At 60.0% G+C, this 23,817-nt stretch overlaps 1 protein-coding gene across 4 annotated transcripts in view; it reads right to left on the bottom strand.

Moving 5' to 3' along the window:
- Positions 1-971: 971 nt before the first annotated feature.
- The window catches only part of FBXL18 (F-box and leucine rich repeat protein 18), a 40,374-nt gene continuing 17,528 nt past the window's right edge, over positions 972-23,817 (bottom strand). The window contains exons 4-6 of one of the 4 annotated variants that reach the window (XR_005016491.1): positions 20,301-20,519; positions 5,040-5,277; positions 972-1,799 (exon numbers count right to left, since the gene is read on the bottom strand). Coding sequence is in view for 3 of the 4 variants with exons in the window: in XM_036826056.1 (XP_036681951.1) it covers positions 5,121-5,277; positions 20,301-20,519 (376 nt within the window). In the remaining variant the exon portion in view is untranslated. Of the gene's footprint in view, positions 1,800-5,039; positions 5,278-18,742; positions 19,770-19,798; positions 19,981-20,300; positions 20,520-23,817 lie in introns of those variants that run through there. The other 3 variants (XM_036826056.1, XM_036826057.1, XM_036826055.1) reach the window with 3 other exon arrangements.

The following is a 23,817-nucleotide window of genomic DNA, read 5'->3' as shown; positions in this document are numbered from 1 at the left end:
CCCTCCTCGGCCCACCTGACGGTCCCTGCCCTTGTCACTCTGTCCTGCAGCATCCCTGGGGCCCACCTCTGTCCACGGCGCCTCCCAAGTCCAGGTCCCCACTCCTCCCCAGACGCCTGCCCTGGGCATCCCTGCCTCAACTGCCACCTTCCATCCCCCTCTGGCTGCGGGCAGAGCCCCTTCCTAGAACCCTGGTCTGGTGGAGGAAGTATCCGCCTAAAACTGACGCTGCAAACCAGCCAGTCACAACAGGACAAGTGCTGTTACGGTTCCACCTGTATGAGGCCCCCAGGAGAGTCAGGTTCACAGAGACGGAAGGCAGAAGCGTGGGTGCCAGGGGCTGGGGGAGGGGGAGGGGAGTGGTTAGTGGGGCAGAGTTTCAGTTTGGGAAAATGAAAACGTTCTGGAGATGACGGTGGTGAAGGCTACAGGACGACGAGAATCTATTTAATGCCACTGAACTGTACACATAAAAACGGTTAAGACGGTACATTTTATGTTACGTACTTTTTACCACAAGTGAAAACTACAAATATGTGTATTAAATAAAAAAGAAACTGACTCAGTCCCCACAGGCCCCAGACAACGGCTGCGCTGACTCTGCCTCCGCCAGCCTCACGGAGGCCTCGTGCAGGGAGCAGCTTCGGGCCACACCAGTGTCCCTGCACCCCTGCCCGCCAGCCCCTTCCTGGCCTCGCCCCTCCTCACAGCCTCTGCAAAGGCCAACTCAGCGGTCGCCCCCTGATGGCCCCTGGCAGCGCCTGGCGCCCCGCGTTGGGTCTCACATCCCCATCCAGGGACCCCCAAGCGGCCAAGCACAGACTCCGTCCTCAACACCTGAACAGCAGCGGGTGACCGGAGCGCCACCGCCTAAGCTCGCCCTCCAGGGCTGCAGAGGGGGTCGCAGAGGAAAGGTCAGGGGGCGCCCCTGCTGGAAGGACCACACAGGTTTTCTAAATCAAGTTCACTTTATTTGAAACTTTTCACATGCCACAAATTTACATGAAAATACCCATTCAAAATGTAGCTGGAACGAGAAATTCAGGAGTGGCCTCACCAGAGGACAGGAGGTTTGTCATCAAAAGGCAGGTGACGTGTATTCGGTCGTTTAGCACCTGGTCACGCACGTGCCGTGAGAAACCCTGGCAACTCACCTCACCCCTCTTACCACTGGTAACGTGCTGAGCGAGACTGTCCAGTCAGAGGGGCAGGCAGATGGGCGATGGTCAGAGGGCAGCGGTCCCGGGGCTGAGCGCCGCCAGTGGCTGCGGGGTGCCACGTGCCCACGGCCACACGTGCGAAAGCACCCTCACATCTCGTACCCCCGCCAGTGCAGTGGGCACAGCGGGGAGGCCTCGGGGCCGGCCGGCTTGGAGTCTGGCGCAGTGGGTGCCCTGACCCTGTGACATCAATGCAAAACCTCACACTTCACTGGCTTTTGAAAGAGCTTTAGAAAGTAATTTAGATGATGTGGGTTGGCCTGTGTCGGACCGAAGTTTGTTTGAATTCCTGTGGGTATTTGCTCATCCCGCCCAGTGGAATCCTGTGCAGTAGATGCAGACAAGACCGGCGACCATCCCCCGAGCCCCTCAGCACAACCTCGCCCCTATCCTGTCAGAGGGGGAGGGGGACTGGGGCTGAGGCCACAAGAACCACAGGGGTCAGCGCCCATGTCCCCCTCACCTCGGGTTTGCGGCTGAAGCCGTGGGGGGGGGGCCTGCTGCCCCGGCCGCGCTGCACCATCCTCACCCACGAACTTCTCTTACTGCTTCTCACAAGGTCTCAGCAATTTTCAAATCCTAAAGGAACAAACAGTGAGAACAAGAGGAAGCAGGAGGTGGCCGGCTGCCCCGGTGCCACTCAGAGGAGGACGTGAGGGTGGGCCCATCAGGGCAGGTCCCCTTCCTGCCAGGCGGGGCCGGGTGGGGGAGGGGGGCCTGAGACCCGCCGCCTTCCTGGCCGTGCACCCAGGGAGGCCACTGACACAGTAAGGCTGCGACTGCTGGCTTCAGATCCCCCGGCCAACAGGGACCCGGGTGCCCCAGTTACCCCCGCCCAACTTTCCCAGCCCTGGCCCCTGGCAAGCTTCTGCCCCCTGGGCCGGGCGGCCTGCAGCTCTGGATCCTGGCACAGGGGGGTTAAGGGAGTGTCACCCTCAGCACCCAGCCCTGCAGACCTGCCCAAGGAGGGGCGTCGTCCCAGGCCTGAGTGGAGAGGCCCTCGGAGGCCTTGCGGAGGAGGGACCCTCAGACCTGTCTCCTTGGGTCCTCGGAAGGACAGCTGACAGGTGGGGATAAAATCTGTCCCCTTGTTGTATGAGAGTGAAGTGCCCTTAATCCAGCCTCCTCAGCTCAGAAATAAAAACACTCGCACGTGACAAAGAGAAAAGCCACCGACAGCAGGGAAGGGGGCCTGCGGGTCTCTACTCTCCTCAGGCTCAAGAAGCCTCCCTGGGGGAGCACCTGCAGGCCCGGCCAGCTAGGCTGCCTGATGCTGCGGTGGCAAAGCCACAGCCCTCAGCCCTGGGAGCAGGCAGGGCCGAGGGGTCTAGGGGAGAGGAGGGGGCACAGGCAGAGGGGCGGCCTCAGGAGGCCGGGGGTTTCTCTTTTTAACAGAGAGATCTCCCTGATCCCCTCCTCCCTAATTCCCACCTCCCCCAGTGTCTGCCTCATGCACACAGCGTGCACACACAGCGTGCACACACACACGTGCACACCAGGAACAAGAGCCCGTCCACAGCAGACTACACTCACACGTATAGGCGCACAGACGTCCATGCATGCACCATGCACACGCACACATGCATACACACGCACACACGCATACACACACACACACGCAGGCGCCAGTGCTGACCAGGCCCCTCTCAGCAGGCAGCATATGGTCCGTCGCTTAACAGCCCAGTTCTGCCAATTGGGGACCATTAGGGTGGGTTCTTTTCCCAGCATAAAATGCTGCAGAATATAAATTGCAATTAACACCGGTGCCAAAATAGCACTTAGCGAGAATAAGCACATTATTAACATCTGGTGAATCCTGACTTGGGTGGAGAAGCAGCGGAAATTCTTGCTCTAAGTAAAGGATGGTTGAGGGGGACACTAAAAATACAAGGCCTCTTGTTTGGGGGCTGCTTTCCAAGGCAGCTCGTGCCCCAGCCTTTCGTGAACGGCCCCTCCCAGCCCTGTTTGCTGGCATAAATGACACTGCTGGTTAAAACTGCTTGCTCATGAGAACAGGCCATCCGGGCCAGAGCACGAAAAACATGCCCAGAAATGGGGTGGGGGACTCCCACCACCTCTCAGACCCTCATCTACAGCGTGCGGCCCTAACGAGGACCTTGGCCCTGTCTCTCCAGGGCCCAGGGCAGCCTGGCCTGCGGCCTGCACGGCCAGAGGAGCGGGCCCGGTTGTGACTCGCAGGCCAGGTCAGGACTGCGGAGGCGAGGGCTGCAGGTCTGGTGGGGGTCCCAGCTGGGGGCAGCCGGCAGACCGGTCCCTCTGGGCAGGAGGCGAAGAGCCGCCAGCGGCAGCTGGGGAGGGAGGAGGGCACCCCACGCTCCAGAGAGGAGACAACTGCACCCTCGGCAAGAAAACCACAGCGCAGGGGGAGGAGCCCCAGCTCCACCCGGTGCCGTGGGGAGGTGAGAGCAGGGCCAGGGCCGCGGGGACGGGTGGAGGCCGCCAGACAGACTGCGCTTAGGAAGAATCGACCGGAGCACTCGCGGGCCTGTGTGCGTCCCGAGACCCTGGCCCTACGAGCACTTCCACCATCGGAAGGCCTCCTGGACCCCCTCGGCCTGGCAGGGTGGCGGCTGCTGAACTGTCTGCCCCTTGAGAACCCAGGGAAGGGCAGGCGAACGCAGGCCCAGGGTCCAGGTACCGGGCCCTGCAACAGGCAAACTATAGGACACGCTACACGACACGGGGGCGACCATCACACGGAACAGAGTGGGAAGCGGGCTGGGCTGGGGGCCACTGAGCGGACGGCAGCCGAGACGGGCCGCAGCGGTGAGGAGGGCCTGGGGAACCTGCACCCCCAGCCCAGAGGGAGAGGGAGGCCGGGGCGAGATGGGCCCAGCCCCTGGCGCCCTGGGGAGGCAGCCTCTGCGGAGACCCAGGTGCCCCCGGCTGGAAGCTGCCCCGACGCCGCCCAGCCTTCCCTGGAAGTCTCCAGGAGCGTCACCGGGAGCGTTGGGGCAAGACGCTGCGTGGAGGGAACCCAACCGGGGCCCCTCAGAAGCCCACCAGCCGCAGGGATGACAGCTCTGGGGGGAGTCTCGCGGCTGACAAGGCAGAAGCACCGGGCGGCACGTGGCGGGAGGCCCAGGACACTGGGAGGACATCCCTCGTTTTGGGAGTAGCTGCGTTGCATTTTTTTAAAGTGCTAAATAAAGCTATCTGAAACGGGGTAATGTGATCACTCCTCCAGCCCCACGCATCCCTTCTGGGTTTTAATATTTCAAGGTTTTCTAATGAAGCAGGTCTATCCGTGTTTCCCCAGAAACACAGACCTTCACAGGGACCTGCAGCTTCCCTGCCCAGCAACCCGCTGCCGGCCCGAACCTGTCTGATGTCACCTGGCTGGACGCATACCAGAGGCGTAACTGGGTTAAATGGAAGGAGGGGAGAGCCCCAAATCTGCCACAGCACCTGCAAGCTCCTCCCCGCCTCGGGCTCACAGCCGTCCCCCCACAGAGCCTGGGGCAGGTGACCAGGAGCACAGGAGCCAAGGGCCACCCCTGGGGGCCGGGGGGCAGCTGTGGGGTCACGTGGCGCTCTGGGGACCAGGCCCCCAAGGAGTCAGCGCCCCGGCGATGCGTGTCGCAGCCCCGGAGCACGCCGGCCAGGCCCGCAGGTCGTCCTCCCGCCGGCCCTCCTGCCGGCCCTCCTCACGCATCTCAGCCAGAGCGTCACCGAGCACAGGCTCTCCACCAGAGGAAGCCCCTAAGGGCTGGGGAGGGCGGTGGCCCACCGGGGGTCCGGGGTCCTCGGGCAGGGGAGCAGCCGCGGCGGCCGTGGCACAGGCCGGAAGCCACACACCTGTCCGGGGCAGTCCTGCCTCCTCGGCCACGGAGGCGCAGCGGCCACAGGCGGCGACGGGCAGGTGGGGGCCCGCTCCGGTCACCACCACAGATTTGGCGGCTCCTCGGCCACTCTGCTTTTAAATAAGGTGACCTCGTCCAGGTGCACCATGGGAACGTCTCGGATGACATCGGTCAGGCCCTCGTGGAGCAGAGGGAAGATGACGACGTTCAGCGCGGGCCGCTCGGCCTGGAAACTGAACCAGAGGCAGGCTGTTAGCAGGACCACGGAGGGTGGGGGGGGCCGGGCTTGGGGCGTGCAGGCGGCCAGGGCCAGGCTGCGTCCCGGAGCACCGGCCGACGCAGGAACGTGCCTCCGGGGCCCCTCACGCTGAGGCCCCAGGGAGCGGGCAGGAGGGCAGCCTGTCGGGGCGGGTCCCTGCCTTCCCGGGCAGCGGGGGTCCCTGAAGGTAACACCCAGCGGGCTGCAGAAGCAGCGTCTATGGTCACTGGAGGCCCCACAGCCAGGACACCCGCAGGGGAGTGGAGAGAGGGGACAGGCGGCCAAACCCGCATGCCCACAGGCCACCCTCGAGGGACATGAATGCCCAAGTCAGGTAAGGCAGCCACTCTGCCAGGAGACCAAAGCAAGGCGGCCGCCGGCAGCCACGAGCCTTTGTCTGAACACGTGACAAGGAACTGTCACACGACCCTCCCACCTTCCGCACCCACGGGTGACAGGCTCCACCCCGTGGGGTGCGTGACAATATCCACAGAGCATCTGCCAGGCCAGGCACCACACTGGAGCTGGCCCCAGTGGCCGGCCAGTGAGGTGACCATCTCCCTTTCCACCTGGAACCCAAGGTGACTCTGGTCATGGGAGAACTTCCATCCCATGGGGCTCGAAGGGCGAGAGGCAGGAAGGTGCCCACACAATTTGCCAAAACTAAAGCCAGGTCCCAAGTCCCGCGCCTGCTTCAAGGAACAAGGAAACCGCAGTCCCAGCCTCCCCCTGCCCCCGGCCCCCCGGCAACACTGAGCTGGATTTGCTGGATTTACGACATATGTAAAATGAACGCCAGAAAGGCACTCATAAAACTTCATGTTTTGGCAATAAAAATGCCGAGGAAACACCTCCCGGTTCTGTGCGCTGCGTTCTGCTGCCGGCAGCGGCGTCTGCGACCGTGAACCGGCAAGCCCTCACCTGCAAACCCGCTGTGCGACCTACTCTACTTGAAACAAAATATTCTCAGGTGTGGGACGTGCGTGCAAGGCTCCTGCCTGCCTGCCATCCTGAGGCTCTTAACGAGCTGCTGTCAAGATGCTGAAGGGGGATTAATTTCTCACCGAAAGCCAGGAATGCGGCGGCGTGCTGTCCCTTCCCCGCCGCCCTGACCGCTGACGCGCACGCAGGGTGGAGGGGCCGCCCCAGAATCAAACCGACCTCCTTCTCAAGGCTTTCTCCACGGTCGGCACCCGGGTCAGCTCGGAGCTGGGCAGGGCTGGGGGGCCTCGCCCGCACCCGCCTCCCTGTAAAGCCCTCCCCGCCCGAGGAGCCGGCGCGCTCCCCCAGCTGCAGCCTCTCTGTCCCCACCCAGAGTGAAGCCTGGAGTCGGTGACGGGACAGAGGACAAGGGGCAAAGGCAGAGAGCGCGATCACTCCCTTCCGAGTGCAGGGCTGGGGCTCCCCCGGGCGGAAGGAGGCAAGTTCTCGGCTGGGGCTCGTGTGCGGGCCGAGCGCTCCGCGGGTTCCGCTGGGTCACCTGCACACGTGTTCTAATGTTCATTTGTGCGATTCAAATACAGTTTGAGACTTAGGTAAATAGACGCAATGAAATAAAATAAAACTCCTTCCAGCTACCCACGTTCAGAACTAGCCTGATGACCGACAGCAGGACAGGTCACCTCTTGGGACCACTCCCCTGACCAGGGCTAATCACATCACTAAAGACCCGAGGCTGCAGCCTCTGGCCTGGAGTCACGAGGACAAAGCCAGGCCTGCAAGGTCCATGGGTTCACCTTCAGGCGCAGGCGTGCGTTCCCTCCTGGAGCACTCCCCCCTCCCTGGGCATCCTCCCGTACACGCACTCCCCAGGCCCAGCTCTGCACTCGGCTGCCCCTGATGCCATCCTGGGCAGCAGAGAAGGCAGAGCCCTGCCCCCGCAACCGTGCTAGCCTGGATCCCATCTGGGGGCGAAAGAGGCAAGATCTACGGAGCCCACACGCTAAGCCCGCGACAGGGGCCGCTCACTCGCTCTGAAACCTGCAGAACGAGCTGCAGACGCCACCGTGGAGACGCCCCTCCCCGAAGGGTCCGAGGGTGACTCAGGGCTTTCAAAAACACAGAGGTTCAGGAAAGTTCAACCATACTTACTCTCTGCCATTTGTAACAGCCGGAAGGGAGATACCACATTGAGGAAAATTTTCTACCTGAGGCTGTTAAAAACACACCAGGGGATTTAAAATGGGGCCTTTGGCTATCTGAAAAACCAGCTGCCCAAAATACGTTCCTTCTCTGAGCCTCCAGGAAGCAGGCAAGATTTTGCTTGTTTTAAAACCATTGTTTTGGGCTTCCCTGGTGGCGCAGTGGTTAAGAATCCGCCAGCCAATGCAGGGGACACGGGTTCCAGCCCTGGTCCGGGAAGATCCCACATGCAGAACAACTAAGCCCGTGCGCCACAACTACTGAGCCTGCGTGCCTAGAGCCCGTGCTCCACAACAAGAGAAGCCACCGCAGTGAGAAGCCCGCGCACTGCAACGAAGAGTAGCCCCCGCTCACCACAACTAGAGAAAGCTTGTGCACAGCAACAAAGACCCAACGCAGCCAAAAATAAATTAATTAATTAAATTAAAAAAAAAAAAGCACTGTTTTGTTTAGGGAGAAAATACTATAGAGAAAGCGCAAAGGAGAGCACGGGGGCCTCCCACCGCACCCACTGCCCAGTGGCTCTAACAGCCCCTCCCCCGTAGCCCTGCACACTCTCCTGCTGTGCTGAGCATATTCTTTCTAGACACGTCTCAAAATGTCGACAACCTGAGTCAGGTTTGGTGAATTTCCTTGTCCACCCCGCCCCCAAAGCAACAAAACACCCCGCGACCACCTCCTCCCACGGTCCCGCCCGGCCAGCAGGGCGCCACACCTGCCTGGCCACTTCTCTAGGGGATGCAACTTAGGGAGCCCTTTAACTATCATACGGATAAACATCCTTTAATACAGCATAATCACAACTGTGCTTTGAGTTGTTTCTTCAGAATAAATTCCAGAAATAGGGTCACTGGGTCAAAATGCATGAACACTTTCACACTTGAAAAGGCAGGTCTACAAAGCACTCGGGGCCGCACTTCAGGGCCACAGCGAGAAGCCGGCTGAGCACCTGCCCCAACGGGGCCGCGAGAACGCTGCTGCAGAGCTACCAGAGGGAAGGAGGACGGGGAGGGACTGCCCACTTCACGCCTGCCTGTGACCATCGTGGAGGAGCAGAGAACTGGCCTGGCCAGGAGCGCTGGGCTCCAACTCGTCACAGACACAGGCAGACGCACGGCAGCTGCAGCCCCCAGGACCTCAGGCCGGCCACTGCACGGAAGATACGGAAAGGGGTGTCCCGCACAGTCACCACGCTGGCAGCAGCTCTGAGCCCGACGCCCCCCGAGTGCGTGAAGGGGGCCCCGGGGACCTCAGTCTCTGCACCTGGTCCTGCGGGTGCCGCAGAGCTGGAAGGGCTCTGGGAGGGGCCGGCTGGGGACGCAGCCTGCAAGCAGCACTGGCTCAATCATCTAAGACCTGAACACGTGCTGGGTTTGTTTCTTTGCCTGAGAAATTAGAAAAAAAATTAAAGTTGACAGCCTCTTCCTCCGCAAATAAAGGTCTTATAGAAAAGCCAAAGTCAGAAGATATTTTATAAAAGCCACTCGCACTATAACAACTATCTTCAAGAAGCACAGAGGCGGGCGGTGGCCAAGAATAAAACATCCGCCGAAGGTTCACAGAACTCAGACGATGCTCCGGGCAGGCGTGTGGGGTGCGCCCTTCTCAGCTCCCCCCCAAACTTGCTGGGACCCACAGGGCACCTCGGAGCGGCCTGGAATCTGCCCTTGCGCAGAGGAAGGGGGTGGGAGAGACCCTCGGTGTCAGCTGTCATGGTCCGAGGCGGCCCCCAGGTCCCATGTGGGACAGGACTGTAAATCCGCGGGCCTGACCCCTGGAGCCCCTGGAGCTGGTAACTCCAGTGCGAGGCTCTGTCACCAGAAAGGCCTGAAGGACAAAGGCCAGGACAAAACAGAATACAGAGGAGCAGGTTTGGGACGTCCCCAGGGCTCCTCCCCTTCCCCCCCACCCCCCGCCAAAGACGCTACCAGGGCCTCTCCCCAGGAACGACAACATAGATTTCTCGTATCCTTCCAGAAACACTTTATGCACGTGCCGGCAGAGAAACAGATTACGCCCCTGCTTTTGTTTGAGGCACACTTTGAAAGATTCCCTTTGGTGACCCCAAGTGCTTCCTCGTTCTTTTATTAGCTGCATTTCATTCCATCAACTGGAGGCATCATAATTTATTTCCCAGTCTCCTACCGACGGACGCTTGGGTTGTTTTCAATCTTTTGTTAAATCGAACAGCACCGCCATGAAGAGCTCTATGCAAACCCCACGGATAAGCCCGTCCGTAGAACCGAAGCCTTAAGGCGGGAGCTTAGTTGGGTCAGGGGTGTGAGTTCAGATCCACAGAGGTGGCCCACCTACCTTGGGCCACGGGCTGGTCTCCTCCCTCCACTAACACAAGCGGGCTTTGCCTGAGGGGGTGGAAAACGTTATACCGAAGTGCACCCCGGGCAGTGCAGCCCCATGGGACCAGCACCCGCACGAGACACAGCAGCCACGCCCAGAAGCCCCGGGACCCCGAAGCAGTCACCTCCTCGACCCCTACCTGAGCGGACCACTGCCTGCTTTTGAACTCTCCAGAAACACAGTTGTTCTCGCTGTAATTCAGTTCCTGTGTTTCTCACGGGGGAGGCTGGGTGCTTTCTCTTAGTTAAGAATCACCTGCAACCCCTGTCCTGTGCCCTCAGACCCCTGCCTGGTTTGAACGGTGCTACTGGTCCTGTCCTCACTGCTGGGCAGGCAGGAGACCAGGACAACCCGACCTCTGGCAGTGACAGGACCTGCAGATCATTCTCCTAGTTTGTCATTTTCTGTAAATGATTTTTAAAAACACGCAAAGATATTCAACTTCATTCACAAAAAATGAGTTGAAAACCACAGTTAAGTGTCAACAGACGAAAGGACAAACAAAATATGACCCATCCATACACTGGAATATCACTCGGCCTTAAAAGGAAGGGAATTCTGACACGTGCTACAACATGGATGAACCTCGAGGATATTATGCTAAGTGGAATAAACCAGACATCAATGGACAAATACTGTAGGATTCTGCTTCTGGGAGGTACCTACAGGGGTCAAGGTCATAGAGAGCAGAACGGTGCTTAGCAGGAGTTGGGGGAAAGAGGAGAAGAGGGGTATTGTTTAACGCATATGGAGTTGCTGTTTGGGACGATAAAAAGGTTTTGGGTATAGACTGTGGTGATAGGTACACCACAGCATTTAATGCCACTGAACTGTATACTTACAAATGGCTAAAATGATAACTATTATGTTATAGATGTTTTACCACAATAAAAAATTTAAAAGGAAGGAACAGAATCTGCCTTCAGAGAAATGGAGAGATGCCCAACGCTCGGAACTACCCTGGTGACCTGGCACCGCACGTCGCCCGCCCTCACCTCCCACGGGGCTGATGCCGCCAGCTGGGGACTCGTGCCAGCCTTCTGCAGCCCAAAGCCAGGAACACCAGGCATCACCGTCCCCAGGCCTTCGCTGGAATCAATCCCCCAAGAGACCCCTAAGGAAAGGGAGGTGTGCGAACCACGGCAGAGACAGGACGACAGAACACAGCTGCGTTCTCGTCACAGAAAAGACAGCCACCCTACGCCGTCCTCGAGGGAGGGACCCTCAGGAATGCGAAGCACGGCCCGGCGTCCAGTAGGTCCCCAGGGACGTTCCGTGCTGTTGCAGCGTGAACACCAGCAGGAGCCCAGAGCCTGACCGCAGATCGAAGCCTTGGGCCCGGCCCCAGAGACCTTGCCTGGAAAACGAGGGGCTCCAGTGACAACGGAAGAATTCCTCTTCTGGAGAATTCCGCCGCTCTACGCCCAAATCGCCAAGAAAGGCTGCCCGGCGGTGGGAAGAGGCCTCGTGCCCGGCAGCAGGCGCAGCCACCGCCCTCGCCCCCCCCTCGGTGGCCTGGACAGCCCTGACCACCGGAGATCCTACGCAGCGAACGTCTTCCACACTGATCAGTCGCCGGGGCTGCAGTCGCGCCCCTGACGTTCCCCACTGGCTGCTGCCCTGGGGCCCACGGCGCGCGGCCTGAGCCCTGCCGCCTCCCAGACCAGCCTCTTGGGCGTCCACCACAAACGGAGCCAGAACTCGCCGGCTAGCGAGCCCTGCGTCAAGGCCGCAGATTCCCCCAGTTGAGCCTGCGGCGGCGAAACCCTGCTGGCCTGGTATTTTTCGTGGCACTCCCAGATCACCATTCCAGGCAGGAAGGACAAACGGACCCCAGAGACCCGTCCCGCGCGGCAGTGAGCTGAGGACCCAAGATGGGGTTCCGCTGCCCCTTTAATGCAATTACGGTGGCGACACAGCACGCTAACGCTGCATTTCAGAATCCACTTTCAATTCTGAAGCTCCCAGTGTGCCCCAGACTTAAACAATGCATCCCTGTATCTGTAAACCTCGCTGGTTCTACACTCGTATCCCTGTATCTGTAAACTTCCCTGGTTCTACACTCGCGTACAGAACACAAACACGGAGGGGCGGGAAGCGCTGCATCTGGGCGGGAGGCCCTGGATCCCAGGCGCCCACCAGCAGCACGGCTGCCTGTGTCTGCTCAGGTCTGGGCCGCTGCCTCTTGGCCTCGCGGGCCCACATTCCTCGCCGGCAGGAGACCGTGTGGGCAGCAGTCCAGGGGGAGGGGAGGAATTTCCACATGGGCTCCAGAGACGTGACCCCGTCCAGTGGGATGCTGGGCCTAGGGGGACGGAGGACCAAGCCCGCTCCCGCCCCAGGGTCGGGGTCCGCCCCACACTCCTGAGAAAGGGGGCTGCGGCCAGTCAACACGTGGGGCCTGGAGCGGACGAGACCCCCGAGGGCGCGGCCCGGGAAGGCCCCGCCCTGTGGAAGGTGCTCAGCCCACTTCAGAAGCAGCGCGCCCTCACCCGGATGGCTCGGCTCAGACGGGGACACGTCAGGCTGAGAGCCTTTTCCGCCCTACCATCCTGCTTCCTCGAAATAAGCGCCTCTGCCCCTTGGACCGGGCACCGTGGGTTATTACAGGAGGTGGCAGAGGGTGGCAGAACAGCCACACTGGCCTCCAACACCTGCTGGGCCATTTACCCTCGGGACGGGACGACCAGGACGCCCCCGAACCTCACGGAGCTGGGCTGCCTCTTTTGTCAAGGGGGGAGAAGGCACCGCCACCAGGTGATCGTAGGGGACCCCGAGCAACGCCACCAAGGCGGGCACAGACAGTCGGCAGCGAGCCACCACCAGGAGACAGCGGCGCCGGGAAGCAGGGACGATGGCTGCTGGTTTACAGACAGGACACTGGGCTCAGAGAGGGAAGTGATGGGTTCAAAGTCACAGAGCAACGAGGCCAGGAGGTGAGCACGGCGTGGGATCTGAGGGTGCAGGGGGGGGGTCTGACCTCAGCGGGACGCCACGTGTCACCCCACGTACTACCAAAAGAGAAGCGAGTGAGGACACCGCCCTCACCCAGCCCAGAGTTCACGAGGCCTCGCAGGGAACTTTCAGGAATGTGAGAGTCAAAGGAAATCGAGAAAGCTCTGAAATCCCTGGGAAGGGCGCCCCACCCGCTGCATGTCTGGGAGAAATTGGACAGCAGAGGCGTGGCTGGGTGCACAGCACGGAGACGCCCAGGGCACCCCCGCGACAGGCCACAGGGCCCGGCTCCGGCTCCTGACCGGGCCAGACGGCTCCTCGGTGGGTCAGGCGGTACTGACTTGGCCAGGAATGGCGACTCAGGGTTCGTAGGAGAGACAGGAAGTGAAACAGACAGAGAGGCTGGCTCTGCTCACTGGGGAGGGTGTCCCCGAGGCCAGGTGGTCGGGGGAGCCCAATGGGAATCCCGGGAACTCAGGGCGTTCCCAGGGCAGGAGCAGGGAGGGAGGCCAGCGGGAGAGCTGCTCCCCGGGGCAGCCACAAGGCGTCGCTGCTCTCAGCGGCACTGGCCCAAATGAAGTCCAGCCTGGGGCTGGGGCCACCAGAAGGGCCCAAGGTGAGGGAAGATGCAGAAGAAAGCTGCTCCAAAACCTCGCGGAGGCCGCCTGCCACCGGACGTCCGAGAAAGGTCCAGAGGCTTACGTTTCAAACTTGAAAGAGCAAAGTCAAGATCCAGGAGATAAAAAAAGAGAACGAATGCTGATCAGGACACCACTGTACACACAGCACCTCCCACCTGGGCCTGCTGTGAACTCACCTTACGAGGGAGGAAACCGAGGCAGCCCATCTGAGGCCACCGCCACCTGAGAGGTCCCGGCGGAGCAGGGACCCAGAGCTGCAGGTCTCGGTGCCAAACCCACAGAGGGCACGACAACAAGAAGAAACAACTGCCGATGCCCACCGGCTGAGACGTATCTCCACGTGGGGCAGGCATGGAAACCGGAAGGAAGTGCTGACCCGGGGAGAGGCACGCCTTCCTAGGGACAGGCCTGCAGACACAACACCAGCCCCACTGGCTGAGTCACAGGAAACGGGGGCCTCTCAATGCCACACGGGTGAGTGGGCAGGTGCCTCAATAGTCCTCTGAGCTTGAGGCAGGGAAAAGGGTGAGAAGAAAGAAACGCATCAGAAAAAGTGACAACAGGGGTTTCCCTGGTGGTGCAGTGGTTGAGAATCCGCCTGCCAATATGCAGGGGACACGGATTCGAGCCCTGGTCCGGAAAGATCCCACATGCCGTGGAGCAACTAAGCCCATGTGCCACAACTACTGAGCCTGCGTTCTAGAGCCCGTGGGCCACAACTACTGAAGCCCGCGAGCCACAACTACTGAAGTCCGCGCGCCTGGAGCCCATGCTCTGCAACAAGAGAAGCCACCACAATGAGAAGCCCGCACACCGCAACGAAGAGTAGCCCCTGCTCTCTGCAACTAGAGAAAGCCTGCGTGCAGCAACAAAGACCCAACACAGACAAAAATAAATAAATAAATTAATTTATTTTTTAAAAAAGAAAGAAAAAGTGACAACAACTCCAGCCTCTCCTTTTCATGCGCCCCCGGGGTGGAATGCGGGCCTGCTGTGAAGCCCCGGAAGCGCCAGGCAGGCCGGTTACCGTGAGCCACAGCACCACCTGCTGGGCGCCTCGCAGAAAAGCAGCTGGGACCCCACTGCGCTGCAGCAAAGGCCTGAAGGGGACACAAACACTGTCCTTCCAGTGCTGGGGTCCTGCTGCACCATCACCGGCCTCTCGGAGCCTCACTTTCCCCACCTGAATGCTGGGGCTTAGGGCGTGTAGCTCAAAGGGCTTTTGGAGGTGAGAACAACAGAGACAGTACACAGCACCGGCACCAAGGGAGCGCTGGTGAAGAGGCACTAGCGCGGCCCCTGGCATCCAGGACAGGGCCCAGAGCAGGGGCTGGAAGAATGCTGGCTGGAGGAGCCCACAAAGGGGGCCACGCCCCAACACACACAGGGCTCCCAGCACCTCAGCCGGCACCAGGCGCTCAGCGGGTCCCCGCCACGGCCCAGGCCTGTGCCAGGGCTGGGACACGGGGGACAGAGGGGCTGGCACAGCTTCCGCCCAGGAAGTCCACTTAACCAATGCCAGCCTCAGGCCTGGTCTCGAATACTGTGCACCGAGGACCCAGAAGGAAAAAAGAGCTATTGCACGCTGGCCTTCAAAAAACTCATCATCTAAAGGGGGATGCAAAGAACGTAATAATTTTGGGGGGAAAGTGCTATGCGCCCTAGGAAAGGGGCAGGTGTGTGCTGTCTGAAAGGCCAGAGGAGGGAGCTCCCAGCCCAGCGAGAGGCTGCACTTGCGTGGGCCCCGCAGACAGGAGCAGGCTGCAGGCAGGAAGAAGGCTGGCAGACAGGGACCTCGTGAGCACAAGACTCCCAGGGCAGGGACGACCCACACCTAGTGCCAAGTCCGATCAACTGGCCTGGAGCCCTGTGTTGAGATGGACTCTGAGGATCAGGAAAGGACAGAGCAGCTTCGTCAGCCAGCAACGCCCGTGAGGGATGCTCCCACCCTCCCCTGTCCATCACAAGCACAGCTCTTCTGAACTGCCTGGTGACCTTGGATGTCCTCCACTGTGGGGAAGGCTCCTGTGTGTACACACAGTGGGAAAACCAGCAGTGCCCAAAGCTGGTCCCCCCACTGCAGGAAGTCACCCCTCAAGGCTGAGAAGTGACCGAATCCTACACGGGTCTCGGAGCCCCTGGAGCAGAGCTCATCCACCAGGGAGGTGTCAGCTCCCAGGAGAGGAGCCCCCGTGAATGTGACCTACTGCAGGTTTGCGAGGGTGAGGGGTATCAACGTTCCTCCCGGCTGCTTCGAGGGCAGAGGCAGGCACAGCAACGATGACGTCACGATCGCCACACCCGAGAAAAGCAGGTTCCACCTCCTCACACACCCATCGCCAGCCCAGTGGGCAGAGAGCAGGAGGGAGAGAGCGCTGGGTGGAGTGGCCACACCACCTGCCCGGCACCCTGTTTTCCAGACAGCTACCGTCTGTCCCAGAGCCCACGTGGCTGGGCGCCGTACAGCCTGTATCCCATTTAGCCCACCAGCTAAATTTAGCATCAGCTCCATCGCAGAAAACGGGGACGCCGAGGGGTGGATACACGACGGTGAGCGGTGAGCGGGCCCCTTCCCCAGGGGCCCCAGCCGGGAAAACCCAGGCTGAAGTGAAGGAAAGTCAAGAGTACACAGAGTTAGCTGTGTCGGCCAGACCAGAATCACCACAACGTCGTGTAACGGATACCAAACGGCATAAAAAATAACTGTTTGCAGCTTTGTTTAATGACACAAGAGACACCCATGATGTAGTGTTAACTCAAAAAAATCAGAGCACAAAGCCATACGATAACTCCAGCCTGGATATGCTGGCTGGTGGAGCCAAGGGGAACTTTCACTTGAAAATAGCTTGATGCGTAGTCTAAATTTTTTTTTTAATATTTATTTAGTTAGTTAGTTAGTTGCGGCATGCGAACTCCCTAGTTGCGGCATGTGGGATCCAGCTCCCCAACCAGGGATCGAACCCGGGCCCCCTACATTGGGAGCGTGGAATCTCAGCCACTGGACCACCAGGGAAGTCCCTGAATTTTTAGAGATATTATAAACACCAGGAAGGGGAAAACCTTAGCTAGGATTCCTCCTGGGAAACTCAACAGCAAACCACGAGGACAGGGGACCACCACGAGGACTGTCCGGCAGGGTGGCCGGAGCCCTGTGACTCCGGAGACCCCCTGGCGATGGCTCTTCTGTAATTCTGTGACCAGCTGGGCCTCGTCGTGGTCATGTCCCGCCACCCGAGGGACACGGAAAGCTGGGAGAGGAAAGCTGCGACACTCTAGGCCGTGCCTCAACGAGGCGGCCACCTTCAGCGCTCCGCCAGGGGCACCGCTGACGTCGGCGGATTTCCGCTCCAGAGGCTTTAAGTGCTTCACGCCCCTGGCGACCTGCTCAGGTCACATCCCCCCCAGGAAGCGCTGCTCCAGGCCTGCACTCCAATCCTGGGCACTTATCTAAGTTCTAGCTGGACCAACCATCAAACTCCAGGACCCACTAGGGGAAGACGGGGCCTGGTTTGAGGCCGCACGCCTTCCGCAAAGGCCCCTGACGGAGGGCAAAGGGCGGGGAGCGCTGCCCCGGAAGGAGGGAAAATTGCTTTAAACCCTCTGCCTTTTAATCCCCACAACCACTCGAGCAACCGCTGCCCCTAAATGCAAACAAAGTGCAGAGACATAGGAAACTCAGAGTTAAATTTGCCTCAGTTCACAGAAACAAAGTGGAATGAAGGTCCCATTGTGAATGTGCTCAACGCCACTGAACTGCACACCTTGAAACGACTAAAATGATAAACTTTAGGTTATTTGTATTAAAAGGTCTTTAAAAAATACCATCTGCTCTTACTAAGAAGAAAAGACCTTGGCATCTCAAAGGACGTCAGCAGAGCTGGCCAGCGGGCGCACGGCCATCAGCCCTCACGATGGTTGACCCCAGAGGAGCCACTTGAGGTCAGCCTAAGACAGAGGTGAGTGACCTGATAGCAGGGAGCTGCAGTCAGTTATTCTGAGACTTAAGTTCCACCCCCTCCCCGACTTCTCCAGGGTGAGTTGGAAGGCTCAGAAATCCCAGGGGTCTCTGCACTTGACATTAGCGGCCCTCACACAGGCCGCCTTGGACCAGGAGAACTTCCAGAGCACTGCAGAGGCACGCAGGTGAGAGAAGTCACAGAATATGCAGCAGCCCGCCCGAGTGGACCCTGCGGACACCACCTCACTTAACTGCTTCCCTACAAATCCTAGGCAAAGCCAAGTTCACCACCTCCTGCTGGACAGACAGTAAATACTCACTTGACCAAAGGTATCTGGCAACTTGCTCAGTTAACACCCAGCGGGACCTGCATTTACAGGAAGTCTTTGAACCTTCTGCACACGCAGCAGTCAAGTTCACGTCTGGCAGTTGCCGGGGAGATTCCCCGTAGCCATCACTCAAAGCCCACGGAGCTGTATTTTGCACACAAACCAAAAGGCTTTGCTACCTAGGTTCTCAGACCAAGGTACAGGACAAGTGGCAGATTTAAGAGGAAGCTTAGGGTGTATGGGGGCCAGTGTGGGATGTCATTAAACCCACAGCCGTAACCTGAATCAACGGTGAACACAGTGGGCAGGGAAAGCCGGGAGGAGAGAAGCAGCCTCAGGACCCGAGGCTGGGGGCCCACGACGGGCGCCAGCACAGGCGGCCGCAGCACAGGCTCTCTGGTCCCAGGCCCCCCGCCCCCTCCCGAAAGGAACCCCACAGTAGAGTCCCCAGGGGATGTGAAGAGACGATCACAAACGAGGAGACGATACTGGGCAATTAGCACATCAAACGATGCTCCTCGCAAACAGACGCGACGCAAGCTCGCACGGCAGGACACGCTCACCCAGGAGCCCCGGGAGAGTCTGGCAGTGTCTCGCACGGGCAAGGACGTGGGCCAAGAACTCTCACACCCACAGGGGAAGCCGGGCTTAGGAGAACCGTCCTGGAGAGCAAGCGACTGGGCCACCTCCCGAACACACCCCGCACCGCCGCCTCTAGGGACCTGCGCAGCTGCACCCAGGACAGCCCGCACGAGGATATTCACTAGAGCAGAGACACACTGGAAACAACCAGGCTCTCCCTCAACAGAACAGACACACAGCGTGATGAATCCGCTTGCGGGGCTGCCACACACAGCACTTGGCAGGAACACACCAGCTCCACGGGAGCCACACATGGCAGATCTCAAAACAATGTTGGGTGGACAACACGGGCTGCACACCCAGATGCAACATTACACATTCAGGGACGCTGGGAACACAGGAAACAAAACACTGTGCTTCTCACGGACACTTGGATGGATTTCTAAAATTTAAAAAGTACACTCATACTGGAGGTTCAGGGAGCCAAAGTGGCTTTATTTTAATCAATATATGATGATCCTTTATTTCTATCTTTTAAGTCTCTCAAATGTCAAAAGCAATACAGAAAAAGCCAGACGCAAAGGACAAACGCTATATGGTTATACTTATAGGAGGTCCCTGGAGTAGACACAGGAAGTAGAAGGGTGGGCGCCAGGGGCTGGGAGAGGGGGAGGGGGGTTAATGTTTAATGGGGACAGAGTTTCAGTTCGGAATGGTGAAAACACTTAAAATGGAAAGAAAACAAAACCGTTAAAATGGTAAATTTTGTTATGTGTACTTTACCAGAATTTTTTTTTAATGCAGAGCTGTCAAAAGAAGGAGCAAGAGCTGGATGAACTGAGAATGAGCCATTTCCAAGATATGTTATGAAGTGAAAAAGCAAACTGAGTATAAGAAAGAAGGGGATCGGGAAAACATTTGTGTACCTGCTAATCCTACAAAAGAGACATAGGAAGGGTAACTGAGAACCGGGAACACTTGTCACTGGGTACAGGGCGGGGTGGGGGGGGACAATGTGGTGGTGGTGGGGGCAATGCGGGGGGGGACAATGCGGGGGTACAATGCAGGGGGGGACAATGCAGGGGGGACAATGCGGGGGGGACAACGCGGGGGGGGACAACGCAGGGGGGGACAATGCAGTGGGGGGGGGACAGGAGGAGGCTGAGCGGCGGCGCAGCTCCACGCACCCCTCACACACAGCTCTGACTCTCCGACTTCAGTAAGGCTTCGAATGCCAGAAAAACAAGGAAGCAAGCCACGCAGGACGTGGGGTGAACACAAAGTGGAGTCCGAGGCAGTGGGAGCGAGGAACATGGCCAGGCTGAGGGAGACGGGAAGAGGCCGGCCCCAGGTCACTCGAAGACGGTGTTTGATGGGGCGACCTGGGTGCCACCCCCAGGAGCAGAGCAGCTGCCCCACGTGCACACCGGGGGGACGGGACAAATCAGCAAACACAGCTCAGGGAATGGAGAGCCAGGCCCTCTGCTGCTGAAGGGAGAGGCTGCGAGGAAAGAAGGGGGCAAAGTGTGATGAGCTCTGTGATGCAGGGTTGGAATCAGAGGCGCAGGATGAACGCGCTGTTTTTAATAGAAATGCGGACACCTGGCCAGTGCCCTCCAAGTGTCAAGGTCACGAAAGCCAGGGAAAGGCTGCGCCCGTCACAGCCTAGAAGGCCGAGGAGACCAGGCGTGGCGAGGGCTCTGAAGCGAGTCCTGCACAGAACAAGGACGAGACGGGGAAACGGACGGGATGCTAAGGGCTGCAGGTGAGTGGCAGCACCACGCGCACTCCCGCCTCTGACAGCGGTGCCAGGGGAACACGTGAGGGGCTGGATGGTGAAGAGGGTCCCGTCACGCTCGAGGGAGAGGGGGCTCCCGCTACGCAGGAAGCTGAGCCCGGGGCAGACAGAAGGCCGGGGGGAGGGGGTTCGCTCCATCACCGCCCAGCACTTTCTAACTCCGAGAAATAACCTCTGGACCCCCAGGGAAGCCGAGGCAGGAAGAGCGCCCGAGCCCCCGCGATGCGCACTCACCTGCGGAGGAGGGACTGCTGCAGGCTCCGGCAGGTGCTGAGCGACTCGCCGGTGAACAGGTGGCACACGACCACGTGCAGGCAGCGCGCCATGAAGGCCAGCACGGCCTCGGGCTGCAGGGTGCCGCTGCGGGACACCAGGCACAGGCGCTGCAACGCAGAGCACTGGCTCAGCGCCTGGAAGAACTGGGCGTTGGCGCTGAAGTAGGGCTGCTCCAGCCTGCAGGGAGAGAGGACGGACGGCGTGAGCTCGCGGAGACGGACGCACGCTGAGCGGGGCTCCTGGTCCAGGGCCCAGACCGGCTGTCCCCAGGCCCATCCACACCACAGCCCCCAGGGGCTCCGGGTGAGGACTCAGACCCCTGGGGTCTCCCTTGGTGATCCTGACCTGGGGGGAGACCCTGCAGGCCCGATGCAACCAGGTGCCCACAGACCCAGCCAAGCTGCTTCGTTCGCTGCTCTGACTGCTCGGTGCGCCTATAGGCCCAGAAGAGCGCGTGGCAACTGAATCGTGTCCCCCAAAAGATCTGTTGCATTCCTAACCCTTGGTACCTGCACACGTGGCCTTATTTGGAAGCAGGGCCTTTGCAGACTGAGTTAAGATGAAGTCACGTGGGACTGGGGTGGGTCCAATGAGCGGTTCCTTAGACGCCTTGTGACGGCACAGCAACACAGGAACACGCAGGGAGCTCGGGGCGGACTGGAGTGACACGTCCACAAGCCAAGGAACACCTCGCACTGCCAGCAGCCGCCGGAAGCCAGGGGACAGGCCTGGAACAGGCCCCCACCCAGAGCTTCCAGAAGGAACCATCCTGCCGACACCCTGACCTGGGACTTCTGACCTCTTAACTAGGAGAGGGTGACTCTCTGTTGTTTTCAGCCATGCGGTTGGTGGTCATTTGTCAGGGCAGCCCCAGGACACTAGCACAGGAGCCAGGGAGACGGAGCTGGAGCAGGAAGAGAGCACGGAGATCGTCTCATGGTAAATCACACACAAAGACCAAGACAGCCTCACGGACAGAGGTCAAAGTGGACCCTGTTCACCCAAAATCTTCCCACAAGAAAACCTATTAACAAGGGTTATCCCTGGAGATCAGCACCAGGCTCGGCAATCGTCCTTATTTTATAGCACTCAGCGGTACCTCGGTCCTTCTCAGGCACGTACGTGCCTCACCTGATGCTTTTAAAACCGTTCTGACTGCTGCGCGGGGGCCCGGTTACCCGGCCAGAGCCGCTTCAAGGCTGGCGGCACGAGCGGGAGAGGCCAGGCAGACATGTCCATGCAAAGCAGGCAGAAGGCACACAGGCACTGCAGCGGGCGGGAGAAGGGCTTCACGGATGACGGAGATCTGGGCACGTGTGCAGGAAACTGCAGTTCGGGGGCTACGTCTGAACCCGATGGCTGAAAAGGAGGACGCTTCAAAGGGTGGCCACTGGGCACCCGGCAAGGCTCTCTCTCAACGAGCCATGAAGGCCTCTGATGGACATCGTGCCAGCCACGTGGGGCCTCAGCCCTCCGAGCGAGCCGGCCGGCCCGGGAGGACAGCGCTCTGCCAGGCTGCGCCTGAGCTGCGGGAACAGTGCCTCAGGCCGGGGTGACGCTGTCCCCTGAGGCCGGCCACCCCCAAGGCCCAGGCCCCGCACAAGTCACTCCCTGCACAAACATGGCGTCTTGCCCGGGACCGTGGGTCTCTCTGAGCCTCAACTCTGCCCACGGGACAGACACGGACCCTCCGGGTGGGCCGGGGCAGCTGGCAAGACCCCCATCTCCGTGCGAGACCCACAGGGAACCCCGAGAGGCCTCTCTCTCCCCGTAAACTGATGAGGCCGAGTGGGTGACTTCCTGGGACGCCCCTGAGAGGCTCGTCTGCAGCTGTAGGTTCTCATCATCAAAGGAGAGAAGCTTCCGGGGTGAGTGGAAAGGCCCACCCCCATCCCCGAGAGGCGGTGGGCCTGCAGTGGGGACAGAGTCACCACCACCGCCCCCCCGCCAGGCTGAAGGAGAGCCCAAGCGCTCTGGACGCAGCGACGCCCCGGGCAAGGCTGACCTGGACGCAGGTGAGGGGCCGTCCACAGGCCCAAACGAGAGCCGCACGAGCCTCGGACACGGCCTCCACGGCCCTGACACCCGGAAACACTGACAAGTCACAGGACGGGGTAGGGGTTTTAAAATCAAGCCTGCAGTGACGGCATGTCTGTTCCAAGCCATCCTGTACGGACGGGAGCCACCAGTCACTGAAATGCAGCAGTGAGACTGCGTTTTTATTTTAATTACACGTAAGCAGAAGTTCTAGCAAGCTCCTAAAACTGTGGGGGGAACGCGGGTCTCTCTGGGGTATGATTCTGAAAAGCCTCACACTCTCCCCGTCGAGGGTTCCGGGTGCAGCAGGAAGGAAGCCCCCGGGCAGGGCTGCTCGGGCACAAACACCAGGGAAAGGGCTCCCCAAGGGCCGCAGTGGTCAGCGATGCCTCACCCCCTGGACGCCACTGAATGAATTTCATCCCTAAAGAAACGGGGAAGAAGTCAGGGAGCCGCGAGCCGGGCCTCTCAGAGCTGCGAGCCAAGGACCCGAGCCCCCTGAACCCCCTGGGCCCAGAGAGTAAGCAAGCGCATCTCGCCCATGGGTGTGAATGTTCCGGGAAGCTTATGTTTCTTAAGAAAATGTCTGAACACGTTATTTGGTTCTATCTTTTTAAAAGATCCTAAGGTAAGCATACTGTGCCGACCTGAAAGTGGGAAAACTGGAGGGGGCCAAAAAGCGCTGACCCGCTAGTCGTCCCTGGAGCAGTGAGGAAGCTGGGCCGCGGGCAGCGGGAAGGACAGGCCTGCGGCGCCTCGGTCACTAGGTGGCGATGCGGGTCTGCGCTACCTGCTGGGGATCTCACCACTCAAGCAGACAGAGGGGAGAGAGAGGGAGCCGCGTACTACACGCTTTTGAACATTTTTTTTCAGCGTGCCAGCCACTCCAGATTCCTCCCCCTGAAGGAAGCCCCCGTCATGGGTGCTCAGGGCAGGCAGGCCTGGTGGGCCGGGCGAGGCTGGCACGTCCACACCGTCCCCCGCTCCTCCAGGCGGTGGGCTGGCAGAGCTAACCTGACACGAGTGACGGGCAGTGCCTTTGCTCAGGGCAGAGGAGGAGGAAGGGGCGCCTCTGTGACTGGCTTCGCCCTGGGGGGCGGGCCTCAGCCTTCCGACCTCGAAGGGTCTGGCCTCCGATGCTTGCTCTCCGAGAGGCTCTGTGGGCACAGACGGGCGCTCGGGCCGCCCCTCATCTGCCTGCCCACCTCTCAGGCGCCCCTCCGAGCAGCGCCTGGGCCTGGAGGGTGGCCCTGGCATAGCCTCCAGGGCCTGGCTCCAAGAAGCCCTCTCGCTTACGCCCAGACGCCGCCCCAGTTCCGAGGTCAGGGGCAGCCCAGGGTGACTCAGGGTGACGCTCTCCCTTCCCCTCTCCACCAGGCAAGGCTTCATCAGGTGCCCTGCTCTGCCCAGCTTGGCATCCTGCCGCTGGCGAGGTGCA

Source organism: Balaenoptera musculus, chromosome 15 (assembly GCF_009873245.2).
Source record: "Balaenoptera musculus isolate JJ_BM4_2016_0621 chromosome 15, mBalMus1.pri.v3, whole genome shotgun sequence".
Classification (NCBI taxonomy): Eukaryota; Metazoa; Chordata; class Mammalia; order Artiodactyla; family Balaenopteridae; genus Balaenoptera; species Balaenoptera musculus.
Note: the sequence above shows the minus strand (reverse complement) of the source record. Positions and strands in the feature narration are given on the sequence as shown.